This window comes from Scardinius erythrophthalmus, assembly GCF_964197995.2.
Source record: "Scardinius erythrophthalmus genome assembly, chromosome: 22".
NCBI classification, from domain to species: Eukaryota; Metazoa; Chordata; class Actinopteri; order Cypriniformes; family Leuciscidae; genus Scardinius; species Scardinius erythrophthalmus.
The window spans coordinates 34180014-34195013 of record NC_138242.1 but is presented as its reverse complement, the minus strand read 5'-3'; the positions used below and the strand labels follow the sequence as shown (position 1 = coordinate 34195013).

At 42.0% G+C, this 15000-nt stretch overlaps 1 protein-coding gene across 11 annotated transcripts in view; it reads right to left on the bottom strand.

The window, feature by feature from the left end:
• The window catches only part of ptprma (protein tyrosine phosphatase receptor type Ma), a 296654-nt gene that overhangs the window by 42560 nt on the left and 239094 nt on the right, over positions 1–15000 (bottom strand). For all 11 annotated transcript variants that reach the window (XM_081352828.1, XM_081352833.1, XM_081352834.1 and 8 more), the window contains 4 exons: positions 10335–10528; positions 4781–4868; positions 3618–3694; positions 236–272 (listed from right to left, as the gene is read on the bottom strand). In XM_081352828.1, the coding sequence (XP_081208954.1) occupies positions 236–272; positions 3618–3694; positions 4781–4868; positions 10335–10528 (396 nt within the window). The remainder of the gene's footprint in view (positions 1–235; positions 273–3617; positions 3695–4780; positions 4869–10334; positions 10529–15000) is intronic.

The following is a 15000-nucleotide window of genomic DNA, read 5'->3' as shown; positions in this document are numbered from 1 at the left end:
CAATTACCACCAATCAAAAACTACAATTAACCACCAATCAGAAACTACAATTAACCACCAATCAGAAACTACAATTAACCACCAATCACACATGAGTGAGTGAGTGAGTGAGTGAGTGAGTGAGTGAGTGTGTGTGTGTGTGTGTGTGTGTGTGTGTGTGTGTGTGTGTGTGTGTGTGCGTGTGTGTGTTTTCAGCCTAAAGTTAAACACAAAGTAATGAATGTGTGTGTCTTACCTTGTGTGGCGATGTAGTGGTTCGGTCGATGGTAACCCTGTACAGAAAACAAGAACATTATATTTTAGAATATGCAAAAATACAATTTTAGCAAGATTAAATAATAAATCATACATTTATTTTATATTTAAATTATATTAACAATTATTTAAATATAATTATCAATTATGTAATATTACATATAATAATTTAAAATAATAATTTAAAACTATTTAATACAGGTAGACACACACACACACAGACACAGACACACATACACACACACGCACGCACGCACGCACACACAGTTGATATTCTCCTTCTGTGCACATATCTTCAATAATTCCTCCAACACAGATTGTGGGATTATGTTATAGAATAATAGAATAGAGGCTCAATGTCTGTGGGATTTGGATAATCCGCTCATTCCATTTGTCAAGAATCTCGTTTCCCAGCGAAGCTCAGAGGAGGAAGAAGCACTGTAACTCTTCCTCATCATCATCACCACACTCTTCCACATCATCTCTCTCTCTCTTTAATATTATATAAAGCATAAATCATTACAATTACTACAGCCAAACTCAAAAGTACAAAGCAAAAACATTGTTTACTTTATTTATGAATAATGTTCATCTAAAGGGAAAGTTTAGATGAAGTCTGTATAAGTCACATTCAGCTCGTTTCTGGCCGGAGACTCGAGCGAGACTCATGAAACATTCATTCTGTGTGTTCAGAGTCTCGCCGCACAATTACATCTCATTATGCAGATGTTCAGATGAAGATGAAGATGAAGAGGTTCAGACTCTGGTGAATCTGATGATAATGATAGATAAATGATAGAATCTGAACCGAGGCCCTGGACCGAGAATCTGAACCGAGGCCCTGAACCGAGGATCTGAACCGAGGATCTGAACTGATCTGGTCGACGTGACGCAGTGTTTCAGGGTCAGTGACGTGTGTTTAAGGTATCTTCAACATCTTCATCTCAACATCTTCATCTCAACATCTTCATCATCAGATGTTGAGATGAAGATATAGATGAAGAGGTTCAGACTCAGGCCTGTTGTGGTCGACGTGACGCAGTGTTTCAGGGTCAGTGACGTGTGTTTCTGCATAACTCTTCTTATGAGGGAGCAGGAAGATTTTAATGATCTACTCTGAGAATTCATCTATAAAACAAATTATGGTTATTAACCGCCTTCTGCTTCTGCCTCATTTAGCAAACACTGAACAACAGAAACACGCTGGTAACGTCATTAAAGGAACGCGCATTCTGTCATCATTTACTGATCATCCTGTCAGACTTTATTTCTATGAGGATGTTTAAAAAATGTCAGTTTTCTGATTAATGTTTTTGTATAAAGTGTATAGAATCACTAGCGACCCGAGGAATGGAATAGTTTAAGTATTTACTCGATGCGATTCCGCTGTATTCCTCAAGGTGGCGCTGGCGTCTGATACACTATGATGACGTGATGTTTTTAAATCATCTGCTCAAATTTAACCTTTACAAGTTCCAAAAGGTTATGAAATATGCTTAATTTGATTTGTTTGTGATAGTTATAAAATCATCATGAGAGTTTAATACTATAGACTCGGAAAACTCAACGACTCAATAACTCAACAACTCAACGAATCAATAACTCAACAAATCAACGACTCAATAACTCAACAACTCAACGACTCAATAACTCAACGACTCAATAACTCAACGACTCAATAACTCAACGACTCAATGACTCAACAACTCAATAACTCAACGACTCAATAACTCAACGACTCAATAACTCAACAACTCAACGACTCAATAACTCAACGACTCAATAACTCAACAACTCAACGACTCAATGACTCAATGACTCAACAACTCAACGACTCAATAAATCAACAACTCAACGACTCAATAACTCAACAACTCAACGACTCAATAACTCAACAACTCAACGACTCAATAACTCAACGACTCAATAACTCAACGACTCAATAACTCAACGACTCAATGACTCAACAACTCAATAACTCAACGACTCAATAACTCAACGACTCAATAACTCAACAACTCAACGACTCAATAACTCAACGACTCAATAACTCAACAACTCAACGACTCAACGACTCAATGACTCAATAACTCAACAACTCAACGACTCAATAACTCAACGACTCAATAACTCAACAACTCAACGACTCAATGACTCAACAACTCAACAACTCAACGACTCAATGACTCAACAACTCAACTCAACAACTCAATAACTCAACGACATAATAAATCAACGACTCAATAACTCAACGACTCAATGAATCAACGACTCAATAACTCAACGACTCAATAACTCAACAACTCAACAACTCAACAACTCAACGACTCAATAACTCAACGACTCAATAACTCAACTCAACGACTCAATAATTCAACGACTCAATAACTCAACGACTCAACTCAACAACTCGACGACTCAATAACTCAACGACTGAATAACTCAACGACTCAATAACTCAACGACTCAATGAATCAACGACTCAATAACTCAACGACTCAATAACTCAACAACTCAACGACTCAATAACTCAACGACTCAATAACTCAACGACTCAATAACTCAACGACTCAATAACTCAACGACTCAATAACTCAACGACTCAACAACTCAACGACTCAATGACTCAACAACTAAACGACTCAATGACTCAACAACTCAACTCAACGACTCAATAACTCAACGACTGAATAACTCAACGACTCAATAACTCAACGACTCAATGAATCAACGACTCAATAACTCAACAACTCAACGACTCATTACTTCAACAACTCAACGACTCAATAACTCAACGACTCAATAACTCAACAACTCAATAACTCAACAACTCAACGACTCAAGAACTCAAGAACTCAACAACTCAACGACTCAATGAATCAACGACTCAATAACCACAGGACGAGGGAATTCTGGGATGGAATGTTATAGACATCAAGTTTCTTTTATGACCTCACAATAAAAAACAATTATGTTTCCTGAGATACAAAAGAGTGACATCTGAGGTACTAACACTGTGTAATAAAAATATTTATTAACTATAGAGCAGCATAACATAATATAACACATATATTAGGGAAAATCTAATCCTAAATCTGCTGACGTACTTCTGGATTAACTGGGAGTGTGTGTGTGTGTGTTTGGTGAGACGAGACGAGAATGAGAGGAGCTGTGATCCTGACACTTACTGAATGAGGGAAAACGCACACACATACTAACCCGACCCCTGAACCTACCCATCACACACACACACACACACACACACACACACACACACACACACACACACACACACACACACACACACACACACACACAGACCTGTAATGTAAGCTGTGGCAGGTGTGTGTACTTATACTTACATCAACATAATTAGCATTAATGTAATCGGAGCTCTGCTCTCCGTCCAGAGGCTGCAGTCGCACACGCGAGTGATCGTCTGAAAACACACACACACACACACACACACACACACACACACACACACACACACACACACACACACACACACACACACACACACACACACACAATCGTCAGATCAGAAACATTCATTAGAGAGAAACAAACACACACAACATGAGTTACAGTCATCATTCGGTACCATCTCAGGCATGAACATTAACGCTCATTATATTATATTATATTATATTTTATTACATGGCTTGGCTGAATTCCAATATAGAATGCGGTCTGTTATTTCTTTATAACAGACCGCTGCGAAGTATAACAGACCGTTGCCATGAAAAACAGCGCGTTGCTATGGACGCGGAACGGACTATTTTCTTTAGCGGAAGCAATACAATCGTTTTTAAACCAATAACCCCTTTTTAAATCAATAATTCGCGGCAAATTATTTATTTATTTTGTAGGTAGCCATGTAATAAGCGGGATAATGTATAGTGAGCCGGTTGTTATAGTGAATAACAACCCCTTCAGGCTGATTCAAGATCCCTCCGCTTCGCGTCGGGATCCCGTTCAGCCTGTCGGGGTTGTTATTCACTATAACAACCGGCTCACTATACATTATCCCTTACATATTATATTATATTATATTATAACTGGGTGTCAGAAGAAAAAGCGAGAGAGTGGAGTGAGACCTGTATTTATATGGACTATCCTCACAAAAAGTACCAGAAATAATTTTTTTAATCCCAGAGACGGTGTGATTGAACAGTGTTGATTTTCTGTTTGTGTGTAAGTTTGGTTCGTCTCGTCCGAGAGACACTGAAGTCATGTGATGCCGCTTCACACACACACACACACACACACACACACACACGCCTAAAACAAACACACGCTTCACACACACACACACACACACACACACACACACACACACACACACACACACACACACCCAGCGGCTCCTGGGACAACTGTGTCTTAAAGCAACGTCCGGAAAAATCATCCTAATTACTATAAGCTCATTTTCATAATGACCACTGACGCTGTGTGTGTGTGTGTGTGTGTGTGAAGCTCTCTTCACACACACACGCTCGGAGGAACTCGCTTCTCTACGTACATGCGATGATGTTCCCGTAGCGGTTCTTCATTCGGTTCTCGTCTTTCTTGGCCGAGTCCCACGGCGCCGCCTGTCCTTCGAAGAAGCTCTGAAACACAATCATAAACACAAGCATAAACACAAGCATAAACACAGACAGAACGAGGGTTAGCAGAGAGAACGAACGACAGGTTAAAGGTCAACACAACAGATCCTGATAAAGTCTGTCATGGGGAAAGACTACTAACAGTGTTTCAGTCGAGCGGCTCATTTTACCCCGAAACTCATGTAAAGCTCAGTTTGACGCCTCAGGACTGAACGAATGCGAGGAATGCTTCAGTTCACATAGAAAAACCTAAAACTGCTCAAAAATCAAACTAAAAATGCTAAAGCTTTACCAAAACAATATTCTATAATGTCTACATGTGTATCTGAATGCACACACACCCAATGTGAGATATCTAGAGCTGAATTAAAAGGGTTATGCATGAAATTGTGAGTCATTTTGAATTTAAGTTGAAAGAATGTGAGGAATGTGCTTGAATTATTATTTATTATTAAGGTAAAATAAAAATAAAAATGAACAAAAAATTTCCAAAAAATTGCATTAAAAATATGATCAAAATGAAATAAAATAAGCTTTCTGGGCAAAAAAGAAGAAGTATAATTTCAGGGCGTTCGAGGGAAAGAGACGTTATAAAGTGCGAGGGAAGGATGAGGGTTTGTGTTTCTGGCATTATCCAGACGTCTAGTTAAACATCACTCCACAAACGAGTGTGTGTGTGAGACTTCAGAACATCTTCTCAGCACATGATTTACATTGGAGGGAATTAAAGAGCGAGAAAGGAATCGAATCACACCAGACGTTTGTTCCTCCTGAACCGAAGCTCATGAAACATTAATGAAGAAGAGCAATTACAGATGATTATGAAAATAAACCTCAGCGCTGGCTTCTGAAGGCCAGTCTTCACGGCGCTATTTCACTGTCCACAGAGAGTGTGTGTGTGAGAGAGAGTGTGTGAGAGAGAGAGTGTGTGTGAGAGAGAGTGTGTGTGTGTGTGTGTGTGTGTGTGTGTGAGAGAGAGAGTGTGTGTGTGTGTGTGTGTGTGTGTGTGTGTGAGAGAGTGTGTGTGTGTGTGTGTGTGTGTGTGTGTGTGTGTGTGTGCGAGAGTGTGTGTGTGTGTGTGTGTGTGTGTGTGTGTGAGAGTGTGTGTGTGTGTGTGTGTGTGTGTGTGTGTGTGTGTGTGTGTGTGAGAGTGTGTGTGTGTGAGAGTGTGTGATTGAACACGATGATGACTCTGTGCTTTAATGACGTCTCTGATCGAGGTGACGGAGATCATAACTAAAGCGTTACGGTTTATCATGATTCATGAGGTCTCGGGAATCCTGAAATATCACTCCAGTGTAGATCATCTGTTCTCTGTGTGAATATACAGTAAAGCGTAACTTATTCCTGGGTCATTACTCCAGTCTTCAGTGTCACATGATCCTTCAGAAATCACTCTAATATGAGGTTTTGATGCTCAAGAAACATTTATGATTATTATCAGAGTTGAGGAAATGGTGATGCATTTTATTTTCCAGTTTTTTTCGAGGAATAGAAAGTTCAACAGCATTCACTGTGTTTGCATTTGCGTTCGTGCATCAAGAGAGACATTAGCGCGATGTAATGCATGTTGACGCCGCTTCTCTGTCTCGGCTTGTCGTTCACCGAGGCCTGGTGTGTGTGGAGACGCGTGTGTGTGTGTGTGTGGAGACGCGTGACGTCTCGGAAGTGACAGTGTGTGGCAGCGAGCGAACGAGTGACAAGCACCCTCAGATAATGAGATGCGGGAGTCCGGGAATAAAGCGAACTGAGTCAAACTGCAGGAGACGCGTGTCAGACGCCGGAGTCAGCACAAACACACACATTTAAATATCCACACACACGCCTCCGAGAGCGTCGACAGAGCCGAGGCGCGTATAAAGAGCAGAATCTGTCAGGCAAACACTGACGGCGCTTCCGTGAGGATGTGTGGATGCATAAACACAACACGTACAAACACACACAACAACTTAAAGACTTGCTGGAGCGAAACCGGAGAGAGTGATGATTCTCAGACTGGGCGTGATGGAAAAATAATCTTTTGAAATATAGAAATGTGGTGCTGAATAAATAAGCTTCATGGGTCGAGATGGTGCAATGGCTGATGGGAAGCTCCAGGCTGTTTCTGTCCCTCGAGGACACTCGCTGTGATTGGCTGAACCTCGAAACCACAGCCAATCAGACGCTGGCCTGGAACCATGAGCTCAAACTCACAATTCTGAGAACCAGATCTGGATCAAACTCTATAACATGAACCTCTCCGGATCCTCCGGTGGCGCCGAGGATAAAGGAGAAGGTGAAGTCAAATATAACAAGCCGTCGCGCCGAAACTGACGCTGATTAACACTCGCTCGCCGAAAGATGTCAAAACAAGCATGAATAAAACAAGCATCAAGCCAGATTTAATAATGCATGTTGTTCTGGGATGCTGGACTGAATAAATAAGCTTTCCATTGATGTGTGCTTTGTTAGGATAGGACAATATTTGGCCGAGATCTGGAATCTGAGGGAGCAAAAACATCGAAATATTGAGAAAATCCCCTTTAAAGTTGAGCATTCACTCACAAAAATAATTTTTTGATATATTTACGGTAGGAAATTGACTAAATATCTTCATGGAACATGATCTTTACTGAATATCCTAATGATTTTTGGCATAAAAGAAAAATCTATCATTTTGACCCATACATGTAAAGTTGGCGACTGCCACAGATAAACCCGTGCGACTCGAGACTGGCTTTATGATCCAGGGTCACACACTATTCTTTCATGGTCTGGAAATGAATTATGACACCGCTTCTGTAGAGCTCCTTCAAAGCCGTTTCATTATTGATGAACTTTGTAACACAGACACCGTTATTGATCTTATTAATCTGTCATTTTAGAACTCAATGAATTTTGCAACACTGTTATTTTCCGAGCAAGTAGATCTGTAGAAATGAAGCTGACTTGACTTGCTGCTCTTTAAAGAAATAGTTCAATTATGCATTGGCTTCATTCAAACTTCTTACAGTCAAAATAAGATTTATTAAAAGATGGAAAAATCCTTCTCTCCGTGTAACTCTGCAACAATATTTCCTCATGTGTTTTCATAGTTTTAAACTGCGCATTGCATTTGAAAAAGAACAAAATCATACAGCAGACGCAAACGCCGCTAAGCTAAAGATTCAAGTGTTTTGCACGACTCTATATTCCCCTATTGTTATTGCTATTTCAATAAAATAAATAAAAAACAGCTGCTCAGCTAGGATTGGTCAATGAGTGTTTTAAGGCGGGGCTTAGCGAAGGGCCAGTTACAGGAGCTTTAGGGACAAATCTTTCATATCAGCAACTCAAACATCTTACATATATCCAAAAGACTGCTTACCTCGTTTATCTTTTCCAAAGTTAATGTACGGAATAACAAGAAGCATGTGTCGGAGGGAAAGATAAGGGAATATTTTAGTGCTGGTCATCTCAATCACTGTGCGACTGTCATTCAACATGGAGGGTGAAAACACAGTTAACACAAGATGGAGTGTGTGCTGAACTCAACATCTACCTCAACTCTAAAACACTCTATCCATAATGAACGAGCCCTCGGGGCGGCTCCCAACCAGCGCTCCGGCCTGAAATATTTACTTCAGTGGGATGTGGAGGATCAAGCTGTGAGTGAGAGGATGGCACACACACACACACACACACAGAGCCGTGGATCAGCGTGTGTGTGTGTGTGTGGCCGGGACAGAACCAACACTGGAGCGGGCCGGAGTTGACATGAGATCACGGAATATCTCTTCCTCACGATCTTCTCACTCGTTCTCCAACACAAACATCTAAACATCCTCAAATCAAGATTCATTTACTGGAGAAGAAGCAAAATGACTGAAGATATTAAGTCTTGTTTACTGAAAAAAATATCAAAATAAAGTGAGTTTGTGCTTAAAACAAGAACAAATGTCTGCCAGTGGAGTCAGAAATATGATCTTGTTTTCCCTTTGAATAAAGTTGATTGTTCTGATGACAGATATTTGATCTTGTTTTAAGCACAAACTCACTTTATTTTGATATTTTTTTCAGTAAACAAGACTTAATATCTTCAGTCATTTTGCTTCTTCTCCAGTAAATGAATCTTGATTTGAGGATGTTTAGATGTTTGTGCTGGAAAACGAGACAGAAACACTGAGGAAGAACATACATTTTTGCAGTAAAAATTAAAAGAATAGTTGAATCATTTACTCATTCTCATGTCGTTCCAAACCTGTATTACTTTTTTCCCCATTAAATAAAACATGAAAATCAAGCAAACATAAAAAAAGGACCAAAAAAAAGTGACATAAAATCCACTTTTGTTTTATGCAAAACAGAAGCTTGGACATTCTGCTAAACATCTCCTTTGCTTCACAGAAGAAATAAAGTCAGGTTTGGAATGACATTGATTAAAGTGCCCTATCATGCTGTTTTAAAGGCTTTCTGAGTCTCTTACAACAGTTTTACAAAAAAACACTTTAATCTTCAGCGTCAGCTCTTTCCTCTCAGCGTCTGAAACGCTTGGTTTGAAGATTCAGTCTCTCTAAGCTCCGCCTCTCTGAGAGCTGCTCTGCAGTGATTGGTCAGAAAGCAAACGCTCATTATCTTATCTGAGTCTCAGCTCTTGATCACAGTGATGCGAACAGTGACGATGGAGTGGATTTCACTGTATCAATCTCAGAAAACAGCGTCTTCTCCACACGAACAACACGAGCCAAACTCTTCCAGTCTCAGATACATTACAGTGTTTGAGGGCGGAGCTAAGAGATGCTGCCCAGCCAATCAAGACCAGAGGCGGGCATTATGCTAATTAGTTACACTGTTACATTGTAACAGGAAGTGAGACTGAATTACTGACGACTCGTTTTAGTTCAGAATCACTTCTTTCTTTCAGTAAACAATAACTTTATTTATCTGCCGTTTGAGCTTTAAAACTTTGCGCACTTTTTACACTCGAAAATGCATAATAGGGGCACTTTAAATGTGACTAAAAGATTTTTCAGGATGAATTATTCATAACAGCATGCAGTGATGCACAAACGTGACAAAACAAATGATAGTAAGAGTACACTGCAAAAAATGATTTTCTTACTTAGTATGTTTGACTTGTTTCCAGTCCAAATATCAAAGAAATCTTAAATCATGAACAAAGAAATCTTAAATCATGAAGCATTTACTAGAAAAGTAAAATGACATAAGAAATTCTATCCGGTTTTCTGATAAAAAATTTATAAAATAAAGTCTTAATTCTTATAGAAAACAAGATTATTTTTCTTACCCAACTGGCACATATGATCATCATACGGTCAAAAACACACTTTTTTTATTTATTTATCAGGAAACAAGACAGAATTTCTTATGTCACTTTACTCATCTAGTAAGTGCATCTCGATTTAAGAATTTTTTAGATATTTGGACTGGAAACCAGACAGAAACACTGCGTAAGAAAAGCATGTTTGGCATGTCCACCTGCAGAATCACCTCGTACTCCTCCTTGAAGCCGTAGCCCTCGGCGCACTTCATCTGAGTGATGTGTTGCAGGAGATCGGCCACTCGGATCGCCGGGTGAAGCTGTCCGGTCTGGTACGGGACGTCCAGCGCCTCACGCTTCTTATAGGAGTGTGTGTGTGACTGAACCAGGCTGCTGGTCTCGCTGGTCATCGTCTGGCTCTCGTCTAAACCAAAGCCACAAAAGCAGTCAGCAAACAGGGATAAACGAAGGGTTTACGGCTGCTAAACGACGACTACATGAAGAGATGAGCACAACAACAACAACAACAACAACAACACAACTCTAATCCGACATGTGCATAAACAGAACGCGCACCTCAAAGATACACATCAAAACAAAGCCGTCTGTTCTCATAAACTAGCTTGCTAGAGATCGCACGAATGGTGGAATGGTGTCCGGATGAATGAAGGGTTACGGTGATGTGTGGATGTGGAACCTTCACAACAGGGTCGGGAACCAGAACCAAAACCAGAACCAAAAGCAAAAGAAGCACATGTGCACTGCAAAACACGCTTTCTTACTTAGTGTTTTGGTCGTTTCCAGTCCAAATATGTAAAAATCAAGATGCATTTACTAGAAGAGTAAAATATCATAAGATATTATGTGTTGTTTTCTGGGGGAAAAAATCCAAATGAAGTTTTGCTTAAAACAAGCTAAATGATCTGCCAATGGGGTCAGAAAAATAATCCTGTTTCCGTTTGAATTAACATTATTTTTCTGACCCCATTGGCAGATCATTTAGCTTGTTTTAAGCAAAACTTCATTTGGATTTTTTCCCCCAGAAAACAACACATAATATCTTAAAGCATTTTACTCATTTAGTAAACGCATCTTGATTTGTTTATATTTGAACTGGAAACAAGACAAAAATAGTAAGTAAGAAAGCATGTTTTGCAGTGTGAGGATGGAGGTGAGTGGAGGGTGTTTCACACACGGTGTGTGTATGAGGAGGCCATGCCAGCTAATGTCTGCACAGGTGGACGGGGAGGGCGTGCGACACCAGGCCATGCCAGAGAGAGAGAGAGAGAGAGAGAGAGAGAGAGACAGAGAGAGAGAGAAAGAGAGAGAGACACGGTTTGAGGGGGAGCGGATCCCACTGACAGTAAACCCCCAAAAAACACAGGGCCGATTGGCAACTTACCATTAATGGGCACTTTTTAAGAGGATACATAACAGGTTAAATGTGAAGAAAGAAAACAGGAAGAGAGAGGAAAAAGGGTGTAAGCAACAAGATAGTTTGAAGCAAGAGCAGCTACACATGAAGACTATCTGAGGTTCTGACTGATCTCTCATCAACTAACGGACGTCTGAAGCGTCTGAATGACAGAATGAGACGAGGCCGAACCGGAAGTATAAATCCCATTCTAGACCTTCGCTGCCGAACGACTGTGGAGAAACCCTCTGGAGAACGAGACGAGGTTACGCGACGCCATGAACTGCATTTCTGGATTCTGTTTCCATTCGGGAAATCGAATCAACACGGATATTCTTTCAATGATGTGATCTTGTCGAGTCAGAAGTGTTTTGTTGACCACTTTGCATTAAATACCATTGTTTTTCAGTGTTGAAGCAACAACTGACATTATTCACGAGTAAATCTGAGTCAAGGTTGAATCAGTGTTGAACTTTGAATCAGTTTAGCAGATCGAATGCATGTTGAATCAACAGTTGAATCAGTTTTGAATTTTGCAAATTGAATCGATGTTTTACTTTTCATACAGATCTTGCTATAATTTAAAGCATTTTCACAACCATTTAGCGCTAACCTTTTTCTAACATTAAAACAACTGACATTATTTTTAAAGCACATTTCAATATTTATTCACAGGTGAATTAGGGTTAAAACTGGTTTCAATTCTGCAAATCGAATGAACGTTGATATTGCAACATTGTTTCAACGTTCTACTTTCTGTAGAGATTTCGACATTGATTTCTAAGTACGTTGTTAATCTAGCGCTAAACGTTTTTCCAACGCTGAAACATCAACTGACATTATTTCATGCGTGAATCAACGGTTGAATCCATATTGAATTTTGCAAATGGAATCAACTTTTCGTACAGATGTTGCAATAATTTAAAGGATTTTGTTAATCTTTTTACCACCATTTAACACTAACGTTTTTCTAACATTAAAACAACTGACATTTTTAAAACACATTTCAATATTTATTCACGGTTGAATCAGGGTTAAAAATGGTTTCAATTTCCAACTGTTTACAACCATTTAGCACTAAACGTTTTCTACGGCTGGCATTATTTTGATCACTTTCAGCACTGAGTGTCGGTTGTGTGCCGGCGGGGATGAGATCTGCCTAAATCAGTGCGCTTAAAAAAAATAATCATACTGTAATTAACGTAATTCAGAAAAAACTGAAAGACTGGCGTATAGCTAAATTGCTTCCTAGCTACAAAAAGTCGGTTAAAGCGAAAGTTAAAGTCAGTTAACGCGATAGTTCACTCCAAAATGGTCATCATATGTTCAAAAACCAGACTTTCTGTCTTCGATGCAACACTAAAGAAGTTAATGGGGTCCAAAGTTATTCGGTTCCCAATGTTCTTCAAAATATATTCTTTTGTGTTCCACGAGGGAGAGTAAATTATAACAGAATGATAATTTTTGGGTGAACCGTCCCTTTAAGACAAAAACCCCAGTGCTTTATGGGACGACTAGTTAATTAATTCCCTCGTTAGTACGCAGTCTTGTGTCTTTTAATTGAATGAATGGGAAATACACTTCCTGAATGCAAGTCCTCATCTAATATAGTCTAATGCAGCTGTTCCGAAATGATAGTAAAACTGTGTTCTTTTGTAAAAACGTTATAATGAGAAAGTGTGTTTTAAATGCTATCATCAGCATAACGAACTGAAGAATGGAAATGATTGGTTTATTCTATCGTGCCACACTGCCACTCCCCCCTCATCCGGTCCACATCATCTGTCCATGCACATGAGAGGTCATAGACAGACGTGACGTCACACGCACGACACCGAATGCGGATGGGATGGGGTGAAGCCTCGGCTCGGAGGAATAACCTCAGATCTCACACACAAGAGAAAAGCAGGCAGGAATGAATGTGAGAAGCGTCAGATCGACCTCCTGTCTGTCTCTCAACAACACACACAAACACTGAACACACCAGCGTCTTCCTTAAGGCCTCGGTCTCGCTTTCCAGCACAAACATCTAAAACATTCTTAAATCAAGATACCTTTACTGGAGAAGCAAGTCTTGTGTCAAAATGAAGTGAGTTAGTGCTTAAATAAGGGATAATGTACATCCGGCCGGTCGTTACACACACACACACCTGAGGGGGTTTATTCTGAGATCACACACACATACACACACACACACACACACACACACACACACACACACACCTGAAGGGGGGTTATTCTGAGATAACAACCAGCTGGATGTACATTCTCCCGCTTATTTCACGGCTACTTGCACATAATTCTGTCAGGACCGCTATGGTCAGATATGATTGACAGTTAGCATACAGTTAGGATTGACGTCTGAGACAGGCGGAGCTGAGGATGGGGGAGGGCAATCCTGACGGAGACAGGCGGAGCTGGGGAGGGGGGAGGGCAATCCTGACGGAGACAGGTGGAGCTGGGGAGGGGGGAGGGTAATCCTGACGGAGACAGGCGGAGCTGGGGATGGAGGAGGGCAATCCTGACGGAGACAGGCGGAGCTGGGGAGGGAGGAGGGCAATCCTGACGGAGACAGGCGGAGCTGGGGAGGGGGGAGGGCAATCCTGACGGAGACAGGCGGAGCTGGGGAGGGAGGAGGGCAATCCTGACGGAGACAGGCGGAGCTGGGGAGGGAGGAGGGCAATCCTGACGGAGACAGGCGGAGCTGGGGAGGGAGGAGGGTAATCCTGACGGAGACAGGCGGAGCTGGGGAGGGAGGAGGGCAATCCTGACGGAGACAGGCGGAGCTGGGTATGGAGGAGGGCAATCCTGACGGAGACAGGCGGAGCTGGGGAGGGGGGAGGGCAATCCTGACGGAGACAGGCGGAGCTGGGGAGGGAGGAGGGCAATCCTGACGGAGACAGGCGGAGCTGGGGAGGGGGGAGGGCAATCCTGACGGAGACAGGCGGAGCTGGGGAGGGAGGAGGGCAATCCTGACGGAGACAGGCGGAGCTGGGGAGGGGGGAGGGTAATCCTGACGGAGACAGGCGGAGCTGGGGAGGGAGGAGGGCAATCCTGACGGAGATAGGCGGAGCTGGGGAGGGGGGAGGGCAATCCTGACGGAGACAGGCGGATCTGGGGAGGGCAATCCTGACGGAGACAGGCGGAGCTGGGGATGGAGGAGGGCAATCCTGACGGAGACAGGCGGAGCTGGGGAGGGAGGAGGGCAATCCTGACGGAGACAGGCGGAGCTGGGGAGGGGGGAGGGCAATCCTGACGGAGACAGGCGGAGCTGGGGAGGGAGGAGGGCAATCCTGACGGAGACAGGCGGAGCTGGGGAGGGAGGAGGGCAATCCTGACGGAGACAGGCGGAGCTGGGGAGGGAGGAGGGTAATCCTGACGGAGACAGGCGGAGCTGGGGAGGGAGGAGGGCAATCCTGACGGAGACAGGCGGAGCTGGGTATGGAGGAGGGCAATCCTGACGGAGACAGGCGGAGCTGGGG